Source organism: Erpetoichthys calabaricus, chromosome 18 (assembly GCF_900747795.2).
Source record: "Erpetoichthys calabaricus chromosome 18, fErpCal1.3, whole genome shotgun sequence".
In the NCBI taxonomy this organism is placed as follows: domain Eukaryota; kingdom Metazoa; phylum Chordata; class Cladistia; order Polypteriformes; family Polypteridae; genus Erpetoichthys; species Erpetoichthys calabaricus.
Window position 1 is genome coordinate 29,589,541 of NC_041411.2, and position 25,880 is coordinate 29,615,420.

Sequence of the window (25,880 nt, forward strand, 5' to 3'; positions counted from 1 at the left end):
CTTTTGAACTTCACAGTGGACTGTTCTCAATGAAACTTTTCTGCTCCCACCGTAAATTGACATTTACAATAAAATCATCCAGAGTTGCTTGTGATTCTTTCTTATATTTCAAGTTAATTCAAGAAAATAACTGTGAAGAACCTGGACTGTTGTACAGAATTTCTCATTGTTGATGATGCCTTTCTCTCCATCTTTTATGCCATAAGTGTCTGAATTCATGAAAAGTCCTGCTGGGTTCCACGAGCTGTGTGGAAATTTTGGTGTCATTTTTTAAAAATTCTGGTTCTTAAAAATTAATTTTGCTTTTATTGTTTCTTTTTCCTTAATTACTTTGTCAAGCATTTCTTGGTTAGTTGCAATGTTTATTAGGCATATATGGTTGCTTCCCAGTTGCTTCAACGTATGTGGCAATTCATGTGTAATTTATGCCACCTTGCTCTATATAAAGACAGGGTTAGTAATATTCTTTTTTTCTTAACTTTTCATTAAGAAAGGAATGACATTTGCTTTATTTTCAATAAGACTCATAAATCAACTTAGGTATCTCTGATTTCTTGTCTTCACTTGTTTTTGACTTAGAATTTTGGTTTTTCCCATTCTACTGTTAAAGCACTGATTGATTGACCCAGTACCTGTTTCAACAACTACAGTTTTATTTTTCTGTCATTGTGTCTCTGCTGCTTATATCCTTTTTAGTACAATTATGTGATTTAATGAAAAGATGTACTTAGTAGGTGTAGCATCACGTTACGCTGTCTTAGTCACTGAAACGCCTACCTAATATTCTCCAGCAATTAACAGTCTCTCTCATAGTCACTGAGATCTTTTTTTTGTTTTGCAGCACTGTTATACGTGACTTGAGGCACAATTAACTGTCATTTAACTAATTATTTCATTGGACACCCAGGTTTGGAAGAACATTCATCCAGTTGCAGATGTGTCTGTGCTTTTTTTCGTTTTCCATTAAATTTTTATTTTGTCAGTTACCAAAATATTGTAGTTTACATAATAATGATATCTTAAAATTTTTTAACTATAAGATACATTTGACACAGTTATATAGTTTTGACAAAGTATACAGTTTCTCTTCTGAATGTTCTTGCTCACTGGACTAGTCGAAATAGCTCCCAATCACATAAACCATGTCAACATTACACAAACCTTCACATATTTATTTTAACAAAAGTCTTTTGAAAAGTGCTAAGCTGGAACAATGTAATTGATCCAGTGTACATCAGTTAAAGAAGAGGTTCAGAATTCACTAAAAATGTGTAATTGTAAGGATTGGAGGGGTTGGGTTGTTGAAACAATTTGGTGTTTGATTGTGAAGGGAAGATATGTCATGGTGGTGGGGAACCTATAGAGATCTGAATTAATTATTACTAACACATACACAACTGAGTATGGACAACAAAATATCCATGCATAAGGTATTTACGTTTGTTCCCAGTATGAGCACACATAAATTCATAGTAGCTGTAGACTTAAATTATGTATTAAACCCAGACATAGATATGCCTTGGGCAACGGCAATTATTATATCTCAGACTGTGATGGCAATTACATAGTTAGATTCAGATCACATTCTCTCTGACCAATGCGGGTTTTTGTACCTAAACTCAAGTGACTATTCTTTCTTCCCATTAGTACATTACACTTACTCAAGGACTGTCTGCTTTATCAATAATAATTTACTATTCTGTGTTAAATCTTTACATATATGATGCTATTGTCATCTTCAACAATGCTTCTCTCATTTTGGAACACAAATCATTATGTCCTGTGAACTCAGCTTATACCTGGTGACTTTAACCCATTGTTGCTAGGGGAAGAGAACTTCACAAAATTCATATCCATATAAATTGATATATTTTTTTATAGACTGATTCTTCCATAGAGATTTCTATGCAGATGCTCTGAGAAATTTTGCATGCAGATTTACGAGGATTCTCATAAAAATGATTTGCAGACTAGTAAGGCATTAGAATTGGTTATGGAGATTATATAATAAGGCATTAGAATTGATTATGGATTTTACTTTACTTTTTACAAGGGCAAAGAAGAAGAATGTTGTGCTAATGTCAGTAAAACAACTAACCAACTCCAAAATAAAGCAATTAAAAACATCCTGTATCTATACTAATAAAAGGCAAAACCCTCACTGATCACTAATTCTCCAACTTCCCGTGTAGGTAGAAGGCTGAAATTTGACAAGCTCATTCCTTACAGCTTACTTACAAAAGTTAAACAGGTTTAATTTTGAAATTCTACGCGTAACGGTCGACAATGTCCGCGATGTTAAACTTTCTTATTTATGGCCCCATCTTCACGAAATTTGGTAGGCGGCTTCCCTGCGCGAACCGAAACCAATGTACGTACTTATTTCAGTGGTATGACGGCACTGTAGGCCGAAATTCTATGTGTAACGGTCACAAAGGTCGACAACATCCGCCATGTTAAACTTTCGTATTTATGGCCCCATCTTCACGAAATTTGGTGGCCCCTTTTCTACACACCCGGATGTGCTCCAGGTGTCTCCCGATTAGCTTCTGCCGGCACTCCACAGTGTGGCGGAAGTACCGGCTGAACACCCGGAAGCACTCCTGGTGTCCCTGGTCGTCTTCCCCCACCAGCACTTCCGGCTGTGGCAGAAGTGCTGAGGACCAGGACTCTCCAGGCATCGGGGCGTTCCCTGGCGGTGACCACAGGCCCCTGTAGGGTTGAGCTTCTAAGCTCTGTTCCCGGTCGCCCCATTGTGATCTGGAGGAGGTGTAAGCCCTCCTCCGGTCCTTCCGGGCATCCCGGCTGGGTGCCACCCCCAGCTGCTTGCCACAATATCTCTCTCTCTCTCTCTCTCTCTCTCTCTATATATATATATATATATATATATATATGTGTGTGTATATATATATATATATATATATATATATATATATATATATATATATATATATATATATATATATATATATATATATATATCTCGATCACATTTAGAAATAGTTTAGTTTCTTTAGCTTCTTTATATCATGAACTAATCTTTTGGTTAGTATGCACCCAGATTATAATACATGATGAAGACGAAACTACACATTCCAAGCAAGCAACTGTGATATGCTCAAGGGCAATGAAGCAGTTGTTGTTTTTGAATTGTACTAGGAATATGGTATTCCTCTAATGATATAATCCTCTTGATTCATTATTTCACCCTGATTTGACCATTATAAAATTGCAGTGGAAACTATACATTTATGAAATCTGTAGCTGTTCACCACAAAGCAGACCTGTTAAAGATGGAGGGAAAAAAAAAGTAACATGAATTTTTTGTTTTTTATTTGGCAAAAGGAAGCAGCAGTCACATCTTCAGGTATCTCATTGACAGGCCTAAATTTGTTAATGATAAGTCTTCTAACTCTAAGTATTGAATGATATGCAGTAAGCTGTGATGTGGAACACTGGTTGAGCTTTTACCCTGTAATGCAGATAAAACGTGCTGTGTACTGATGTGCTCCACTGTGGGAGACTGGTGAAGCAGTTGTGTTAATTCAGAGGAACAATAGGATAACTACAACTGCAGAAACAAGGAAGCTGTACATTTAGGAAGCAATTTCTTTTTAAGGTTAAAGGATCCCCAACTAAAGCGTCATCTGTTTAAACTCTGCAGTCAGTGAAACCCAGCATTATCATTAAGCCATTTTAAAATACAGTAATCCCTCCTCCATCGTGGGGGTTGCCTTCCAGAGCCACCCGCGAAATAAGAAAATCCGCGAAGTAGAAACCATATGTTTATATGGTTATTTTTATATTGTCATGCTTGGGTCATAGATTTGCGCAGAAACACAGGGGGTTGTAGAGAGACAGGAATGTTATTCAAACACTGCAAACAAACATTTGTCTCTTTTTCAAAAGTTTAAACTGTGCTCCATGACAAGACAGAGATGACAGTTCCGTCTCACAATTAAAAGAATGCAAACATATCTTCCTCTTCAAAGGAGTGCGCGTCAGGAGCACAGAATGTCAGAGAGATAGAGAAAAGCAAACAAATCAATAGGGCTGTTTGGCTTTTAAGTATGCGAAGCACCGCGGCACAAAGCTGTTGAAGGCGGCAGCTCACACCCCCTCTGTCAGGAGCAGAGAGAGAGAGAGAGAGAAAGAGAGAGAGAGAGAGAGAGAGAGACAGAGAAAAACAAACAAGCGAAAATCAATACGTGCCCTTCGAGCTTTTAAGTATGCGAAGCACCGTGCAGCATGTCACTTCACGAAGCAGCTGCACAGAAGGTAGCAACGTGAAGATAATCTTTCAGCATTTTTAGACGAGCGTCCGTATCGTCTAGGTGTGCGAACAGCCCCCCTGCTCAATCCCCCTACGTCAGGATCAGAGAAAACGCAAGAGAGAGAAAGAGAAAGTAAGTTGGGTAGCTTCTCAGCCATCTGCCAATAGCGTCCCTTGTATGAAATCAACTGGGCAAACCAACTGAGGAAGCATGTACCAGAAATTAAAAGACCCATTGTCCTCAGAAATCCGCGAACCAGCAAAAAATCCGTGATATATATTTAAATATGCTTACATATAAAATCCGCGATAGAGTGAAGCCGTGAAAGGCGAAGCACGATATAGTGAGGGATTACTGTATTTCATCTTTAATGCACTAGTTGTATTGTTTAGAAATGAAAAACATTACATGAATATGTTAAAGCTGTTAAGAGGTTTAGAGCTGTTAAGCACAGATATAATAAATGACATTAAACATTAAGACCACAGAATTTTAAAAGTTAGCAGAACAGAACTATAATTAGACATAAGCATGTATCTTTAGAGATTTACTCATATTTTGGATTTAAATATTTCTATGTCTTGTACTGAGAAGACAGGGCTATCACCTGCCTGAAAGTGATGGACTGCTTCATACGTGGAGCCCCAGACTGAAAGAGAGTGGTAGCCTGGGAATAAAATAGGAAATACAAAACAAAGGTACTCTGGAGACCTCCCAGAGAATTCAGGCAATTGGACAGATGCCATAGGTGCTTGAGCCCCTGTTAGGTGATGTGCACAGTACTCTACTCATTGATGCTTTGCAAGATTGAGAGGCCATGGAGGGCTGGGAAAGAGAACTCAATATTTTCCATATAGTGGTGAGAGCAGGAATGACAGGCAGCAGGCCTTAATTCTCCACCTGATTGCAGTTTGAGCTTGACTAGCAGATGAAGGACCGTGTTACCCTAGAAAATGCAAACATAGAAGTTACCTTGGAGACCTGACCAATTAAAGGCCAGTGAGGTCTCAGGTGCAGGGGAACTCTGGAAACCTCTAGACAGAGCCCTAACCCGATGTCTGTTTGCGGCTGACATCTGAAGTGATTCTGGGATCTCCCTGGAAGTGAGCCTTGGACTGGGTTTAAAGTTGCTTCAGGCCAGAGGATGAATGGCTGTAAACAATACATGTTGGAGCAGGGGTTCTGTTTTGTTCAGAAAAAGAGGCCACATTTTTGAAAGAAATGGTAACGAGTGGTAAAAGACTCATTTTTATTGTATTATTTTTGCATGGGGAAAACACCCATGAAGCATGTTTCTTTAGTTGTACTTTGGGATCTCTCTTCTGTGACTGTCATGTGCTTAGTTCAAAATAAACGCACACCTTTTGGCATTTGAGACTCTCATATTGTAGGATGTAACATTTTTACGTCCCAGAAAACATTATTGATCACCCTATATAATGACAAGTTCAGCATAAAATACAGCTTTTAGGTCATCTAACATCTTCATTGTAATTGAAAAGACCAAAGGTTCTTTATTCATATCATCCTCTTCTGCCTTTTAACTTCCCAAGCAGAGAGTTGGTAGCATAAACTGTGTGATACAATATTCCATGGCACCTGTATAGCCCACTGTTCTTGTCAAGACCTTATGGGAGCTCCAGCAAAGTTTAGACTTGTCTTATTGGCAGTCATTTGCATAAATAGTGTACTGACAGACACACTTTCATTTTTGTATACAGTATAACAATAAGGCAAATGTGTACCTGAATTCACTTTATTCCAGAATGTTGAATTATACACTACGTTACGTTCAAGGTATGTCGTCTTTAAGTTATTTTGACTTATTGCATTGACTTGTTGATGGCAATTCTTCATTATCATTTGGCAGCTTGTATTTACAGTAAAGGTCCCACTTGGAGCAGTTCCTGGAAGATCTTAAACTTTGTCATTTTAATGGATCCCTTTTGGTTGTAATACACTCGCCCCCGTGTTCCAGTAGCAATCTCATTTACCATTTTGGTAACCAGAAAACCTCATGTGGCCAGCTTATATAACAGGAGACAGTGTTTGGTTATGCTTATGAAGTTGTAAGTGTTCTAATTTTAAGTATCATTTTAATTTTGGAATATTTTTGCCTGGGGAAGGGGAGGGGGCTTTACATCTTTATCTTAGTTATTTTCAAATATGGATTTAAGTTTTGGCAAGAGGGAAGCTAGACCTAATGGCCAAGTATGGTGTTTAAATCTGTAGTGAATTTTGGATTAGTGGAATGAGCAGAACAGTTAGTGGAGCGGTGTGGACTGCTCTTATATTGCAAGTTCATAATTTGTTCACATTGAGCAGACCCTCACTCCTTTAATATATCCATTGACTAAATGTCTACACTTTCTGTGGGTTTCAAATTGTTCACATCCTCGGATAAATAGAGTAAGAGGTTTCTGAGAGTGTTTGCTTGAACTTGCATAATTCCTTCCCACACACGGAGAGCAGCTGCTTCAAAGGTTTGTGTACATCTTATCTGGTGCCCAGATGCTGAAATCTCCTGCTCAGAGTGCACTCCACTGATGTTCTGTAAAACAGATCAAAGCTTAAGTAAGACATTTGAACAAGACAAAGTAGGGCAATAGTGTATCTTAAGTGAACTTGAGCTAAACTTCAAATTATACAGAGCAATGAAGTACCTTTATATAAAATAAAGATCTGATTAGAAATAAACTGAGTGCAGTGGGAGACCCCTTGGCAGCCATAACTATTACTTCCTTTTATGTTTTTTTGATTCTTTTACACAAGGTAACTTGAAGGAGTATGATATATTATAATTGTTGAAAAGTGTTTTTTTTTTTCCTCTTAAGACACAGGAAACCTGAGTGACTTACTTAGTGTCATTGAAATAGTGAGGACTGAACCAGAACTCTTCTGTGTTTCAATGGTCAGTGCCCACTGGCTAATATAGCAGAGAGCAAGTCAAAGTACTTTCAGTGGAAAAACGCAATTATTTAGATAAACGGAGGGAGACGTTAGTTTCTACATCAGAACAGAGTCACCACCCAGTGGCCGTAAAGTGAGGCAGGACATGTTTTACTCTTTCCCAGGTCTTGGAATCCATGGGGCAACTGTGCTAACCTCTAAACCTTTAAAGTTCATTTCTTTAATGAAGTGTACTTTTCAAAAATATCATTGCAAAGTGTATATGGAAAAAAAATTGTATTTCTGTTGCTGTTCTTCAGGCAAAAAGGATGTGGTGCATAATAAGGTTATGGAGAAAAAAGAGAAAATTAGCCTATATGTTTTTTTCATTTTTCAATCATTTTTTTTGTTGATATTTATAAATATTGTGCTTACTTAAATGTCCTTCACTGCACTAACAACATGCTTTTTGCAAATGAAAAACTCCGCAGATGTGATTGACGGGCCATGTGAATAGCACTAGTAACCAATTAGTTTGGCAGATGACTGAAGACAGGCTGGTGTCCTGAACTACAAATGTCCTAAGATCTTGGAACCCCCCACCCCTTTGATTTCACATACTGCTACAAGTGTGCAGTGATCTCCAAGGAGGGACGCCTACCAAAACCCACATATCTATGATTGCGTATGCGGAAGCAAATGTGGTTCAATCTTCTAGTGCAGTGGTCCCCAACCCTTTTGACAGCAAGGACCACTTTATTAGATGCAAATTTTTCCACGGACCGGTTGGGGGGGGGGGGGGTTTATACACAATTTACATAACATTTCTATTATTATTAAAGTTATTAAGCAGTTCGCATACGTTTGCAATCTGAGATTTTTCTTCTTTTTTTGCATATAACAAAGACATATGCTTTACATTTGCCAATCCAACAGATTGCACATCACAGACATTAACACTGCAATCTTTTTTTCATGTCTGCCGTTTCTATAGGAGGGTGACAATGAGTTAAATTCCAATGGATGTTTTTCAAATGTTGACAAGCAATAAGCAAAAGGAATCAATGAAAACCACAGACAACAAAAACAGCAAAAAAAAAAAAAACAGTACGAGGAAAGTTCGAAGAAAGAGATTTTTTTTACAATGTTTCTGTTTGGGGATCGTTGTGCAAACGTGCACAACTGAGCTGCGACTACAGGTCTAACTGCTCTGTGGATGATTCGTTCAAGCATTTCAAGGTCACTTCGTTGTAATGAAAGCATCTGTTGAATGTACTTCGTAGTAACGTGATTTCTATAGACTCGTGTCATATGGGGAAACTGTCGGGACCATAAAAATACTTTGTTGTAATAGTCTCTCACCTCGGTCTCTCTCCTCTCTCTGCACCGCTGCAAAGCCCCGCGTGCCAAGCGTTCTGAAAGGTCTGAGTGAGTCGCCGTTGCCGGCAGTTCTCTCGCGGCCCGGCTGTCAGACGGCTGCGGACCGGTAGTGGGCCGCGGACCGGGGGTTGGGGACCCCTGTTCTAGGGGACTTCGGTTTCACTTGCAGGTCCAAATGCACTGTGATCTCTATTGGGGGGCACTCATCTGCCCAATCACCACCTATCTGCTTTTCAATGTCCTCTATGAATCTGGAGAAGATCCAACAAAACCAATGCCTAATGATGCCATGTACCCTTGAGCTGGCTATGACTTCAAGCACTACTCCACATACATTCACATCTGCAGACTTTACACAGGGACAGCTGAAGAAAAACACAGAAAGAAATATTGAAAACTGAGTGAACGGCATAAACAAATGAAAATCATAAACATGTATAATAATGGTAATAATATATATTTACACTATTCCTACTGATTACCTCTCTCAATTTAAAAAGAATACACTTTCCTGTAAAATTATGTTTTGTAATGGCCACCAACAAAAGCCAAGTCACTAGGAAAAGCAGACAAAAAACAGGAATGCAGGAATATTTTAGTCTGACAGTTATTTATGTAAGAGTATGCAGCCCCAGTGACCTAATAATAATATTACTAATTATTTGACTGATGCCTTTATGCAAGGCAATTTACATCATTTGAGATATGATTAGTTGCATTTATTTTGTTTGTTTCCATGGGAAGTAACTTGCTCACTGTCACACGATGTCGCTAAGAGGATTTAAACCCACAAGTCTTAACTTTTCTGGCTGAAGCTTGGAAACACTGCTAGTTATTAAAATATTTATAAAAACCCTCAATTTTGTCTTTTAAGCAACTAAGGGGCTTTGCCCCCTGCTTGCTTCGCTCGTCAACCCCTTCCCATAACCCCAACCCCCCCCCACCCGCCAGCTCTGTGTGCCGTTGGAGGGGAAGAGGAGATCTGAACGCACCCCAAGGAGATGTGGTCGCTCCTCCGAAACTCCCTGTTAAGCGGTGATACAATGGGAAACTATTTTTTTTTTTTTAACCTCCTCTTTGCTTGTTCAGCTGCTGACTTGCTGCTGCTGCGGTGCCACGTGATCTGCGTTTTGTGCGGTGCTTCAAATCCTTAAAAGCCTGTAGAGCAGCTGTCCTTTTGTCTCACTGCCTTGTCTGTCTTCTCCCCACGATATCCTTAAACACAATTTGATCTGTTTTTGGTGTTCCGTTATTACATCGAGTAATATTTTCTGTTTGTTTGCGCTAATGCGATTTCTACTATGTTCTACTTATAACAGTTTTAAGAGCTTAGAGCACAGGAAGTGTGTCTGCCAAAAGCATTCCAACAACTGAGAGGTTAGATGACCGTGGTCTTGTTTGAAAATGATTGTAAGTAGGGGTTTGACTTGCAAAAGTCACCATCTCACGGGCCTTGCTACCAAAGGTTGTAAGTATGATGTGGCTCAACTGTCTCGAGGGACGTGAAAGTGTCTCTCTGTCTCTCTTCAAAAGATCATGTCTCATCGCAGGAAAAAAAGTCTCATCTTGTCTGAAGATTTTTTTTTAATAATAGAGAGATGTGTTTCCAACATTCTATCATATTCTCCATATAATTGTTTACCTACAAAAAAACGTTTTCTTGTAACATGTGAAATAATCTTTGTGCTGGGAATTGAAAGCCTGTTTCTGACTTGGGGGCTGGACCATTTGACTCGGTAGTGTCCTCTATACCCTTAGGTGTTCAGTTTCCAGTTCATTGATGGGGCTTGAAGGCCTCAACCATATTAAAATGATTCTTTTATTAAATAGTGGAGAATCTAAGAAGTTCAGACTAGTCCCTTGGCATCCAGATCACCTATTTGTACCCAGAGGTGGAACTCGGCACTCAGCAGCAGGTCTGTTGAAGTTGCCACTAGGAAGGAGATCATAATTGATATTGACATTGTGTAACATTTTAGAATTCCAAACAATGTAAACCCAGCAAATAAAGTAATCTGGTGCCAAGATATTCCGCCGAGAGAGCAAGACAGTTTTCATCCTAACTGGAAGGGGTTTGTTTTATTTAGGCTGTCTTTCATCCTACCAGTTATTTGTCAGTAGCCCAAAAAAATCTTTGAAGGTTAAAATACTGTTTGCTAAGCAAATGCTCACTTGAAATTTGTTCTGCCTTGGACAAAAATAGCAGAACTGAAGAACCAAGAAATGAAGCCATGAACCTTAACCAGAAAATGGGCTAGAGCCAAAAGCTTTAGAAGAAGGTGCACACAGCCAAAATACCAAAACAAATTTGCTAAGCAAAGGTCATTTTTCAAATATAAACAGGCAAACATTGTAGTGCTCTATTGGACTTGAATCACCAACTAAATGCAAAGATTTATTTATTTTTTTTAATCCAGAAAGTAGCATGTCTCAAAACATCACATGGCAACCAAGGACCATTAGAAAAAACACAAATTAGCAGCAGCAGCCAACACAGTGGGATATACCTTAAACATAGAGAGAAAACATTTTCTCAATGATAGAAACAAAAATGAAATTAACATCTATGCATGAAAGTTTATTCATAAGCCCCAAAATCATGCTTCTCTCACTTTTTACTGAAACCTGCCTTAGTAAATCTGATACTGTTCCCATAGTAAAGGCAGCACCAAATTCTTCATACATCAAGATGTTCAGCCATGGAGGTGGCCTTTGCAATTATTCTGTGTAATAATGTGCATATCACTCTAAAAAATGTAGGTGAATATGCTTTAAGGTGCTCATACTATTTTTTTTTATTGATTTCATTTGAAGAAAGTAACATTCCAGATGGTTAAGTCTAACTTATACAACAAATAAAATAACATTACTTACAATCAAATCAAACTTAACCAACCAGAATTCAAACCCCACCCAAGAAAAAGTGAGGAAAGCCAACAACAAGAGCAGATCTTTAAAAACAAAGAAGGGAGAATATCCTTTCCTCTGATATGAAAACTTTTTCTAAAAATTTTTTAATGAGATCTTGGCATATTTTAAAAACATTTTAAACAAATCCTCTAAGTGAGAATTTGATTTTTTTTTAAATTTCAAATAATGTAGAACATCAGTTATCTGTATCTTTACAATATAATGCAATAAACTTCCATTGTCAATAGCAGTGCTTGGAAATGATTTCTCGAGGTAAAATGTGTTTGCTGGAGGAAACTGCTACCCGGGGCTGACAAGTGGCTGCGGAGGAAGATGAGCAGAGAAGTGAAGAGCACAGCTATTCTCCTATTAAAATAGCTGAGTCTTACAACAATGATTTGCTTTTTTTTAGTTTTTATTTTCCTTCCTAATATGACAAAAATATATTGTTTTGCAATATGTCTTCAATCCCATCCATCCATCCATCCATCCATTGTCTCCCGCTTATCCGAGGTCGGGTCGCGGGGGCAGCAGCTTGAGCAGAGATGCCCAGACTTCCCTCTCCCCGGCCACCTCTTCCAGCCCCTCCGGGAGAATCCCAAGGCGTTCCCAGGCCAGTCGAGAGACATAGTCCCTCCAGCGTGTCCTGGGTCTTCCCCGGGGCCTCCTCCCGGTTGGACATGCCCGGAACACCTCACCAGGGAGGCGTCCAGGAGGCATCCTGATCAGATGCCCGAGCCACCTCATCTGACTCCTCTCGATGCGGAGGAGCAGCGGCTCTACTCTGAGCCCCTCCCGGATGACTGAGCTTCTCACCCTATCTTTAAGGGAAAGCCCAGACACCCTGCGGAGGAAACTCATTTCAGCCGCTTGTATTCGCGATCTCGTTCTTTCGGTCACTACCCATAGCTCATGACCATAGGTGAGGGTAGGAACATAGATCGACTGGTAAATTGAGAGCTTCGCCTTGCGGCTCAGCTCCTTTTTCACCACGACAGACCGATGCAATGCCCGCATTACTGCGGATGCCGCACCGATCCGCCTGTCGATCTCACGCTCCATTCTTCCCTCACTCGTGAACAAGACCCCGAGATACTTGAACTCCTCCACTTGGGGCAGGATCTCGCTACCAACCCTGAGAGGGCACTCCACCCTTTTCCGGCTGAGGACCATGGTCTCGGATTTGGAGGTGCTGATTCTCATCCCAGCCGCTTCACACTCGGCTGCGAACCGATCCAGAGAGAGCTGAAGATCACGGCCTGATGAAGCAAACAGGACAACATCATCTGCAAAAAGCAGTGACCCAATCCTGAGCCCACCAAACCGGACCCCCTCAACACCCTGGCTGCGCCTAGAAATTCTGTCCATAAAAGTTATGAACAGAATCGGTGACAAAGGGCAGCCCTGGCGGAGTCCAACTCTCACTGGAAACGGGTTCGACTTACTGCCGGCAATGCGGACCAAGCTCTGGCACCGATCGTACAGGGACTGAACAGCCCTTATCAGGGGGGCCGGTACCCCATACTCTCGGAGTACCCCCCACAGGATTCCCCGAGGGACACGGTCGAATGCCTTTTCTAAGTCCACAAAACACATGTAGACTGGTTGGGCAAACTCCCATGCACCCTCCAGGACCCTGCTAAGGGTATAGAGCTGGTCCACTGTTCCGTGACCAGGACGAAAACCACACTGTTCCTCCTGAATCCGAGGCTCGACTATCCGACGGACCCTCCTCTCCAGGACCCCTGAATAGACTTTTCCAGGGAGGCTGAGGAGTGTGATCCCTCTGTAGTTGGAACACACCCTCCGATCCCCCTTCTTAAAGAGGGGGACCACCACCCCGGTCTGCCAATCCAGAGGCACTGTCCCTGATGTCCATGCGATGTTGCAGAGGCGTGTCAGCCAAGACAGTCCTACAACATCCAGAGCCTTGAGGAACTCCGGGCGTATCTCATCCACCCCCGGGGCCCTGCCACCAAGGAGTTTTTTGACCACCTCGGTGACCTCAGTCCCAGAGATGGGGGAGCCCACCTCTGAGTCCCCAGGCTCTGCTTCCTCATTGGAAGGCATGTTAATGGGATTGAGGAGGTCTTCGAAGTATTCCCCCCACCGACCCACAACGTCCCGAGTCGAGGTCAGCAGCGCACCATCCCCACCATATACAGTGTTGACACTGCACTGCTTCCCCTTCCTGAGACGCCGGATGGTGGACCAGAATCTCCTCGAAGCCGTCCGAAAGTCATTCTCCATGGCCTCCCCAAACTCCTCCCACGCCCGAGTTTTTGCCTCCGCAACCACCAAAGTCGCATTCCGCTTGGCCTGCCGGTACCTATCAGCTGCCTCCGGGGTCCCACAGGACAAAAGGGTCCTGTAGGACTCCTTCTTCAGCTTGACGGCATCCTTCACCGCCGGTGTCCACCAGCGGGTTCGGGGATTGCCGCCACGACAGGCACCGACCACCTTACGGCCACAGCTCCGGTCAGCTGCCTCAACAATAGAGGCACGGAACATGGCCCATTCGGACTCAATGTCCCCCACCTCCCTCGGGATGTGGTCGAAGTTCTGCCAGAGGTGGGAGTTGAAGCTACTTCTGACAGGGGGCTCTGCCAGACGTTCCCAGCAGACCCTCACAACACGTTTGGGCCTACCACGCCTGACCGGCATCCTCCCCCACCATCGAAGCCAACTCACCACCAGGTGGTGATCAGTTGACAGCTCCGCCCCTCTCTTCACCCGAGTGTCCAAGACATGTGGCCGCAAGTCCGAAGACACGACCACAAAGTCGATCATCGAACTGAGGCCTAGGGTGTCCTGGTGCCAAGTGCACATATGAACACCCCTATGCTTGAACATGGTGTTCGTTATGGACAATCCGTGACGAGCACAGAAGTCCAATTACAAAACACCGCTCGGGTTCAGATCAGGGGGGCCATTCCTCCCAATCACGCCCTTCCAGGTCTCACTGTCATTGCCCACGTGAGCATTGAAGTCTCCCAGCAGAACGAGGGAGTCCCCAGAAGGTATGCCCTCTAGCACCCCCTCCAGGGACTCCAAAAAGGGTGGGTACTCCGAACTGCTGTTCGGTGCATACGCACAAACAACAGTTAGGACCCGTCCCCCCACCCGAAGGCGAAGGGAGGCTACCCTCTCGTCCACCGGGGTAAACCCCAATGTACAGGCTCCAAGTTGGGGGGCAATAAGTATACCCACACCTGCTCGGCGCCTCTCACCGGGGGCAACTCCAGAGTGGTAGAGAGTCCAGCCCCTCTCAAGGAGATTGGTTCCAGAGTCCAAGCTGTGCGTCGAGGTGAGTCCGACTATATCTAGCCGGAACCTCTCAACTTCGCGCACTAGCTCAGGCTCCTTCCCCTTCAGAGAGGTGACATCCCACGTCCCAAGAGCCAGTTTCTGTAGCCGAGGATCGGACCGCCAAGGTCCCCGCCTTCGGCCACCACCCAACTCACACTGCACCCGACCTCCTTGGCCCCTCCCATAGGTGGTGAGCCCATGGGAAGGGGGACCCACGTTGCCTCTTCGGGCTGTGCCCGGCCGAGCCCCATGGGTGCAGGCCCGGCCACCAGGCGCTCGCCATCGAGCCCCACCTCCAGGCCTGGCTCCAGAGTGGGGCCCCGGTGACCCGCGTCCGGGCAAGGGAAAACACCGTCCAAAATTGTTTTTCTTCATAGGAGGTTTGGTTAACCGCTCTTTGTCTCATCCCTCACCTAGGACCAGTTTGCCTTGGGTGGCCCTATCCCAATCCCAAAACTCGGAATCAATACTTAAAAACACTTTTGGTTGAAAAATGGACATATTCCGTAACTTTTAATGCATTTAATTTCATGTTGGAACCCTGGTACATTTCATGGATTTTAGGAGGCCCAGGCCTCTCATGGACCCCATGATCATCAGAGGTGACTGTGTGCAGAGGGTACAGACCTATAAATACCTGGGAGTGCAGCTGGATGATAAATTGGACTGGACTGCCAATACTGATGCTCTGTGCAAGAAAGGACAGAGCCGGTTATACTTCCTTAGAAGGCTGGCGTCCTTCAACATCTGCAATAAGATGCTGCAGATGTTCTATCAGACGGTTGTGGCCAGCGCCGTCTTCTACGCGGTGGTGTGCTGGTGAGGCAGCATAAAGAAGAGGGATGCCTCACGCCTGGACAAACTGGTGAGGAAGGCAGGCTCTATTGTAGGCACGGAGCTGGACAGTTTGACATCCGTGGCAGAGCGACGGGCGCTGACCAGGCTCCTGTCAATTATGGAGAATCCACTAAACAGTGTCATCTCCAGACAGAGGAGAAGCTTCAGCGACAGACTGCTGTCACTGTCCTGCTCCACTGACAGACTGAGGAGAACGTTCCTCCACCACACTATGCGACTCTTCAACTCCACCGGGGGGAGGTAAACGGTAACATTATACAAAGTTATTGTCTGTTATACCTGCCTCGCACTCTCCACCTTGCACTTTTTAACTTGCACTGTGTTTTTTATCACTCTTTAATTAATATTGTTTTTATCAGTATGCTGCTGCTGGAGTTGTGAATTTCCCCTTGGGGATTAATAAAGTATCTATCTATCTATCTATCTATCTATCTATCTATCTATCTATCTATCTATCTATCTATCTATCTATCTATCTATCTATCTATCTATCTATCTATCTATCTATCTATCTATCTATCTATCTATCTATCTATCTATCTAATATAGTGCTTATCATTATCTCTCTATCTCTCTGTCTCTCATAAAATGCAATAGCAGGTTACATATTTCATTAAATTTATGAAAAATGCTTCACTTTAAAACACACGTTTATGTGGGAAATTAATATATTCCTTGATTGTGAAGGATGACTTTAACTTGAGAAATGCTGACCTTCTCCTTTAAGGGCACACTAATGCACATCCTCACCCTCAGTCAATCAGACCGGACCAATTTAGAGTAACTGAACTTGCATGTCTCTGTACCTGGTGAATAATTCAAGCAGATATAGTGGAGAATGTGCAAAAGCTATGCAAGCAATGAACTTTGATTTGAACCTAGGACTCTGGGGCAGTAATACAATGGTGCGAGTCACTGTGCCACAATGCTGCCCTTTATTATTTCAGTGTGCCAATGTCAAAATGCAAACATTACCAGTATTTGCCACCTGTTTTGTAGTTTTCACACACAAATTATTGTGTTCAATTACACATTCAGCTTTCATCCCAATAGAGACATACGGTACTCACCAATACAGTTGTAGAAGGACTTTGGCTGTCCAGGAGGATTCAAACACAATGTATAATAATCTGAATAATGTCTGAACTTGGGTCCCTTGACTAAGGATGACTTTTATCAATACCACATTAGACAGCTAAAATAACAAGATTGGTTTAATGTAGATAAGTCTTAAGTGTTTTTTTAACAGATTTGTACTTTTACTGTAGATATCATTTGTTGTATATAATTTCTTCAGTTTGTATTTCATTTTTCCAGAATGTATGTCAGTGTTGATTGGCACATGTTTAGTGAAGCAGTAGAGAGCCTAATGAGATGTTCTTTTGACCATGGGCTGTACAATATAGTATGTTAGAGGTGAACTAGAGTTGGTCAGGCCTTGATCTAGCCTATTGCCAGAATAAGCTTTAAGGTTTGAGTGTGAAAGGTGACTTATTGCTATCTGATAAATGTAGAGTTCAAAAGATCATCAAACATACTAGAAAATATGTTACACTGGTACCCCTGGTTATGCAATGTGTATACTGGGTTATTGCACAATATCACCCACTATAGATATTGTGGCCTGTTACAACAATCAAAATCTGCTTCTGATAGGCTCTTACAAGGCTTCATTTTATCAAAAGTTATCTTGTTGCGTAATGTTCCATTAATAATCTGTTTCATTGCTTATCTATAGAAAAATAAAAACTCTTTCATGCAAACGTCATAGGTAAGGGTCACTAATCAGTTTACATTTTAACTGGAAGTTAAACGTGATTTGCAAACCTTGCATAATTTGATCTGTAAATGAGTAATACAATGCATAATAGTTTGATTCCAAATCCTGGTACCATCAAATATTCATGTTTTAAGTGCTTGTATGTCATGTTGTCTATATCACACATAAGAGAAGGTGAATCTATCATGCTATCGTGTTAATATCAGCTGCCCATTAAGTTCAGTGCGCTTCATGATCTAATGCAGGCACAGAGCAGGCGATTTGTTTCTGACCCCTAAATACTCGTATGCCATTCCTCCTCTAAATGTATACATTGCTGTGCTTTGAATCACTTTACGGTCTCGCATGATTCTTTTCTGTTTTGCATTTGTGTACCCTGTTGGGTAATATGGCTATATTCTCATGAAAAGAAGTACCGTATTTATAATTTCCGTACCAAGGGTGATGTTCTCTGTAACTTTTAGATATGAGCCATTGCACTAATGGTAGCACTGCAGTCCTTGTGCTCTACTTTGAAGTTTGTTTTCTTCTACTTTTAACTTTGTACATTAAGTCTCTCAGATTGTGTGTATTGTATGTGAATCAGTTTTTGTAAGTCGTCTTGGGTAGTCATTTTTAAAGTGTGACAGCACCAGTGTTCTTAATGTCACCTCTCCATGCCTATTTGCTTAATCATTAATTCACTAAGTTTACAGAAATGTTGCTGAATGATATGAAGATTTTGTTTCTGCTCCCTATCTGCATGCACACAGCTGTTTATTACTAATATGATCTCATGTTGCCTGTTTTTTCTAAATATATTATTCATATCAGGGTCATCTCTGAATAAAGTATATTCTATTTATTCTACATTTTTTCATGTTTTTCTAACATGACATCATTCTGTGTTTTTAAATGTTTTGGTTCTATGAATGTTTTTCCCATTGCGTTGCACTGTGCATGTGCCAAGTGAGTACAGCAGTCCTTTGTTATATAAGAACAATCAACTGCAGTTATATCTTACATGTACTTTTGTTTAAAACAAAAGATTCTCTGACTTAAGGAATTAAAACTAAATATCTTGTTCAGGACATCGGGTAACAGTTTGTTGCTTTTTCAACAACAGCCCTTAGGTTTGCCCCAAATAAGAAGTTTCCCCTAATCACTCAATCCTCATCTCTTCCACAGTTACTATTTCACTATTTAGATCTGCCACTTAAGCAATAAAATAAAACCAAATAGTGACATACTGTTTTTGGAAGTAAACGCCTTCTCGTTGGTCGCAATTCAGCTATAACTGTTAGGGTTTATTGCGATTATAAATTTAAATATAAACTGTTAATGTTTAAAAACAGGCTAGTTGATTATTTATGTTCAGCAATTATCTACTTTTTATTTACAGGCTTTAGGACTTAAAATCCTTAGTGGTCGCCTGTGGACTTTCTCGTATACTCAGATATGGGGATTGATATTTGAGGAGTAAACTGCAACACAATGATTAGATTTTTATATTATGTACATTAAAGAACCATCAACAACAAATCAGATTAATAATATATTGAACAATTATTATAAAATAAAAGTTGAATAAATCAGACTATGCAGCTGTGTGAACAAAAAAAAAGAAAGAGTATATGTTTAGGTAAAGTACCTCTTCTGATCGATTGATTTGGCCCAAAAGTTAATACATATCCACAATTTTGGTCTGACAACCACATGCCAAATTTCATCCATCTGTCTCGTGGTTTTGAGTTATCGTGTGTTACACACCCACACCCACACCCACACAGACAAAATTCCAGAAATGGTATTTTCGGACTCGGGGAGGTCTAAAACGTCAAGATTCGTTAAAATCTCGATGTCAATTTTTTCATGATTACTATACTTTTCTGTATTCTTCGTATACGAGAAAGTAAAAAGATAACTCCTTGTTTCTTATGTATTCATTTAGTTTAAGGTTTCATTAAAATGCATAAACTACAGACTTTACAGCACTTCATTGTTTATAGTAATTGAGTACATGCAGCACCAGAAAAGGAGGACTGTAAGAATAACCATTTCACCGATTTTTGGAGGAATGTGTTTTTTACAGAAATTTGTTGACTGAAGTGTTTGCATTGTTGCAACTACAAACATCTTTTTTTTTTTTTTTTGGTAAGGTATAGTGCCAATAAATTCAGCTGCATTGCATTCATGTACTGTATATTTTCTGTGTATCTCACATTTTATGCCAACTGTTTTAATTAGTTTGCACACACTTGATCAAAATTTAAACTTATGGCAGAAAATGATTTCAGCAGCATAGCATTTATGTCTACTAGTTTTAGTGATGAACCTTAATTAAAATAGACAGCTGCTAGGGTTGCTGGTTAAGTATGGTGTCACCCCAGAAAGATCTCACCGCTGTCTGTAGAAGCAGTTCTCTGCTGTTCATCTCTTGTGTCTGCGTAAGTAGCACACTTGTGGAAGCTACTTTGGAAAATGCTGGAAGAAGATCGAGAAATACAGTTTGATTGGCTTTACTACTGTATTGCTTGAAGGCCTCTCCCATTTCATTAGATTTCATAGGGATACATAAACATAACATATCAAGATTCCTAAAGGATTTGTGTTTTCCTTTGACCATAATCATCCATGATAATATTTTCAAATTCACCATTTTCTGTTACATAGAATGAGGACTCTGTGACAGTGCTTCCATTATTAAAGATTTGCCAAGATTGGTGCACTTTTCTCATAAAAACCGGCGAGAATAAATTAACAAACACACACAAAATATAATGTCATGATGAGGGGAGTCAGTGTCCATCACTGCAGCAAGGCAGAAAACAGTTCTGAATGAAATTGTTACTCTTCACAGGATACACATGCCTTCTTCTCACTGAGCTAATTTAGAGTCATAAAGATTTGTTTATGGCTCATCTTGTGACTAGAACACTCTGTGTGAGCACAGTGGGACATGGGAAGAGTACGGAGGCTCTGAATTAGACTGCGGTTTGACCTGTAATGAAGCCTAGGTGTTTGGAACTGTGACACAGCAGTGTGGTAATGGTCAGACAGCTCCCTCGGGATCGTGAGGAAACAGGAACTGTCAAACAATGAAAAAGAGTTGATTGATTGGATTCTGAATAGTTTGGGAGAATGTGTAATTTACTGCCAAAACACCCCAATCCTGTTTTCTTTTTGAACTGTACATTTTTATTAATTTACGTGATTGTTATTATTTCCCATGGTGTTTTCAGATCTCCTGGCTGTGACCTGTGACATGAAGATAATGCTTCAAGTGTTTTGGCAATTTGAATTTATTTTTGTACCGGTTTGGTTGTCAGGTTGAATGAATGACCTGTTCCCGTCAAAATTGTTTTAATTTTCAAATGAGAGCAATATGTTTTTTTTTTTATTTGAAAACAGATTACAGTTGTACTCCATAATTTGCATGCTTGCTAAACTTATCTTTCCTGTGTTCAAATGCCAATGAACTTTATATTCCATTGCTTTAGATGATAATTAATTTATTCAACTGAGAAAAATACATTGATATTAATAATTGCTACAGTTCTAAAAGATATATTTTGAAATAGCTTATTTGTTTGGTATTTTATTTTCTAAAGAAAAAATAGATACCCTCCAGTTAATGTTTTACATGTAACTTGATTTGTTTTCTTGCAGGTTTATTTATTTATTTCTACAGTTGTATACGCCACCCTTAAGTAGGCTACTGAAATACATTAAAATAAACTAAAATTTATAGAATTGATGGCTGACTGGGTATCTAGATAACCATTCCTGTGATGATTATTTTTCATATTAAATGATACATTACTAGGCTGACCATTCCTGTTTTTAACTCTTTGCTTCACTGGATGCCTAGAATCAGGTTTTGATTTTAGTTTACAGGTCTCTTCTTTTTGCCAGTTTAGGTGTCCTTTTTAATCTTCTTGTCTGCAGTGTTTTCACTTCTTAATTGTTCCTTTTTGTAACATTTATCAAGGGAAATCTCCTCTTGCATTATTACCATTAGTGTTTGATCATCAGCGCAGATTATTCAATAGCACTTCCTCATTGGCTAGGAACAAAAAATAAATTGTGCAACGGAACCCAGTTGTGCTGATTTCAGGAATCCTCATCTGATTAATGGATTTATTGACACACAATATACAAACATACAGATTAACCAGGACCATAAATGTAAACCCTGATAATATTATTGTCAGGGTGGAGAATGTAGTTATAGCATCTCTTGTCGTCCAGAATTATGCCCTAGTAAGAATAAATGCAAAAGTGGTTCTTGTATTAAGTAAAAAAAACACTATGGAGGATGACCAAAGGAAGAGGGCAAAGTACCAAAGTAAAAATAAAACAACAAACCTTCTGCTTGCCTGGAGCTACCTGTGCAGTTGTTGATCTTGGCTTATCAGACGGGGTAGCTTGCCTACTGGAAGTACTAGAAAGTACCCCTTTATCTCTCCTTCAGTCTCTTTCTCTCACACACATATATACATACAGTGGATTCAGAAAGTATGCAGACGCTTTCACTTTGTATACATGGTTGAATCTTTGTGGCAAAATCATTTAAATTCATTTTTTCCACACATCAAGTAAGATTCTTACAAATTTATAGAAATGACAAACTGAAATATCACATTGACATGAGTATTCAAACACTTTTTCTGCCTGACTTTCACTGGCTCTGTCCTGGGTCCTCTTCTTTTTATTTTTTATCTTCTTCCCCTTTGGCAATATCTTTTGCAAATAGAACATAAATTTCCACTGTTATGCTGATGACCCCCAGCTCTACCTTGCTAGTAAACCCACCACTTCTTTTCCACCATCTTTGCTTATTGACTGCATTGCTGAAATTAAATCCTGGTTTTCTTCAAATTTTCTTAAATTAAATCGTGACAAAACTAAGGTTCTCCTCATTGGTACAAAGTCAACATTATCCAAAGCTGATAATCTTTCACTTGTTGTTGATAACTCCTTTGTTTCCCCTTCACCTCAGGTCAAGAGTCTGGGTGTCTTCCTTGATAGTTTTCTATCTTTCCAATCTTACATTAATAACATTAACAGGTCTGCTTACTTCCACCTACCTAATATTAATCGCATTCGCTCCTCCCTCACCCCCCATACCACTTCCATTCTTGTTCACAGTCTTGTGACTACTCGTCTGGACTCCTCTTTGGTCTCTCTAATAAATCTCTCCATAAGCTTTAGCTAGTCCAGAATTCTGCTGCCCGCTTCATTACTCTGTTCACCATATTACTCCGGTCTTGCAGCAGCTTCATTGGCTCCCGATTTAAGTTTCGAATTGATTTTAAAATTCTGTTGTTAACATTTAAGGCCATTCATAACCTCACCCTTCCATACCTGTCCGACCTTCTTCATGTTTCCATTCCCTCCCATAACCTTAGATCCTCTTCCTCCATCCACCTGACCGTCCCTCTCGCCCGTCTAACCACCACGGGGAGCGGAACATTCAGCCGTTCTGTTCCCAAGCTCTGCAACTCACTACCTACTGAGCTTTGAAATATTGAATAATTTTCAACTACCTGTAGCTAATTCATTTTTTCGGACATGATTAGGAAAGGCACACACCTGTCTATAAAAGGTCAATTTGCAATCTGTATCGGAGAAAAAGCCAAGCCATGAGGTCATAATGATTAAGCTACAGAGCTTAGAGACAGAATTGTTTCCAGGCAAAGATCTGAGGAAGGTTTCAAAAAAATTCTCCAGTATTAAAGTTTTGGAAGAGCACAGTGGCTTCCATAATTCTTAAATGGAAGAAGCCTGGAACAACCACAAGTCTTCCTAGAGCTGGCTGCCTAGCCAAACTGAGTACTCAAGGAGAAGGCATTCGTAAGAGAGGTGACCAAAAATGCTGACCTCCAGAGGGCCTTTATGGCGATGCAAGAGACCTCCAAAAGGACAGCCATCAAACAATACTCCACTGAGATGGGCTTTTTTGACTGAGTGGCCAAGATTCTATGGTCTGATGAAAGATTAGCATCATGTCTGAAGGATGCCAGGCACCAATCATCACCTGTGCTGTACCATTCTGGTGGTAGCATCATACTGTGAAGATGATTTTCAGTGACAGTCACTGGGAGACTAGACAGTGTTGAGGGAAAGCTGAACAAAGCAAAGTACACAGATATCCTTAATGAATACCTGCTCCAAAGCGCACTGGACCTCAGGCTGGGATGGTGTTTCACCTTCCAACAGAACAATGACCATAAATATAAAATAGACAACACAGAATTGGCTTAGGGACAACTCTAGGAATGTCTTCCAGTCTCCTGACCGGAGCCTGAACTTGAGCCCAAACTAACATCTCTGGGAAAACCTGACATCAGCTGTCCACTAACAATCTCCGTCCAACCTGACACAGCTTGAGAGAATCTCAAGAGATAGGAATGCCAGGAAGTCCCCAAATCCAGGTGTGTGAAGCTCACGAAGTCTCCAGGATTAAACTGCTGCCACAGGTGCTTCAACTAAGTACTGTGTAAAGGGGCTGAATAATTGTGTCAATGTTATGTTTTTTAATTTTTTTTTTAATAAATTTAAAATTTTTTCTAAAGTCCTGATTTTGTTTTGTTTTGTTCTAGGATATTGAATTTAAATGATTTTTAGAATATGGCTGCAACACAGCAAAATGTGAAAAAGTACTTTTTTTACCCTAGGGTAGGACCATCTTTTTTTTTTTTGGCTATTGACACATTTTACTACCCTTATAACTGTGAGCTTTCTGTTAACTTAAAGTTGCGCCAGCAAAGGAAACTCTCTTACTTTTCTTTTTAAAAGGAAAGCTAGTCCCAGCTTTCCTAGCCTGGGATCATATTGTCGTCTCCTAAAATCCTGGGAAATATTATTATGTACTACTAGTGTCAAAGCCTCACCTTCCTCTCTGCCTCCTCGATGTTCCTTCTATTACATTAGTAGGACATCAGTTACATATACAGCATCTACCAGCCTTACTTCTGTGCTTGCGAGGTTGTCACCACTTCTTTCTCTTTGTCTCTCTATCTTTCTGCTGTTTTCATGCTCAGTCCTTCTAATGCTCACCGATTTATAAATAATAAATCAAATATTGGAAATCATTTTTTAAATTTTGTTTTAATAATTGGAATTGTATTTTTAAATATGTCTCACTTTTAAAACCTACTTTTCTTTATTTCCCTAGATTGAAAATCTTCAAGAGCAGCTACGCGACAAAGATAAGCAACTCAATAACCTGAAGGATCGTGTAAAATCACTTCAGACAGATTCCAGTAATACCGATACAGCCCTTGCAACCTTAGAAGAGGCTCTTTCTGAAAAGGTAACGTCACATTTTGAGAGCAAACTTATCACATGATGCTTCTTTCTCTGTATTTTTCTTGATAATTTGACATTTTAAGTCATTTCAGCTGAACCTGTTGACTGCTACATGTCTTTTACTAGGCAGACATCTCCAGTGTTCTACATTAATGGTATATTAATGACTCTACAGTTTTAACATTATGCTTGAATGCAGTGAGTTTTTATTATTCTACTTAATGTTTAGTTTTTTTCACAAAAGTTAGTGTTCAGATAAAATCTTGGTATTCCATATTATGCCCCCTTATTAAATTCAATTTCCGGATTTTGCTATTATGTTACATACTACGATTTGTTTCATTTTGCTTGCATTGCAGTCTTTTCCTTGCTTGCATCTCACACAACCTACTTTGATAGCTACTGCACATAAAGATGGGATGAGTATGGAGAAATATTACAGAAAATACTGCAGTTGCTACAACCAACAATATTTTGCTTCTTTTAACTCACAGTAATTGCATCTTGGAATATGTAGTTTTTATAACCAGGTGCATATTTACCTGCGATATGAATCGTTTATTGTTTAAGTGAATTATTTTACACCACAGGGTCTTGCATCTGTGAGATGCATGCCAACGAAGCTAAGGCCCCCTTTGCATTTGACATTACAGTTTCAGTGATCTGATCACAACACGATAGCAGTTGACCAGATTAGAAGCCACTTTTAACACACTTGTGGTCTCTTTATGATTCAGAGGTGTTCAGAAATGAGTAGCAAATATGAAAAACACAAGTGTAAATGTAGATATTTTCTGTTTGTATCTAACAATCATGCAAGCAGAAGTGGGTCTGAATTTTGTGTGGGTAAGTCAACAATGGACACAATGAAGACATTGGAGATGCATTTTAATGCCGGATGTAAATGTAATCTTGCTGAATGATATCTGAATACAGTCCAGACGTACCTGCATTTTACTAAAGGGGATGTGAGTCAGTGCTACAGTTTCATTGTTAATCCTCATCTGTAATTTACTTTGTATATTTCGATACTGCCCTTAGCTTAGCAAACACTCATGCCAGTATTTGAAAAATCTGTTTTGTTTCTGCATTTCGAAGTTTGTCTATCTTTAATGTTTGTAAAAGAAACACACCTCAAAATTATTTTAAATTTTTATTATACTTGTACATGATGATTTACATATATA

At 40.3% G+C, this 25,880-nt stretch overlaps 1 protein-coding gene across 1 annotated transcript in view; it reads left to right on the top strand.

The window, feature by feature from the left end:
* Window positions 1–25,880, top strand: part of LOC114668668 (ERC protein 2) — a 724,143-nt gene that overhangs the window by 237,445 nt on the left and 460,818 nt on the right. The window contains 1 exon segment of the mRNA XM_028824542.2: window positions 24,560–24,697. Within this exon segment, the coding sequence (XP_028680375.1) occupies window positions 24,560–24,697 (138 nt within the window).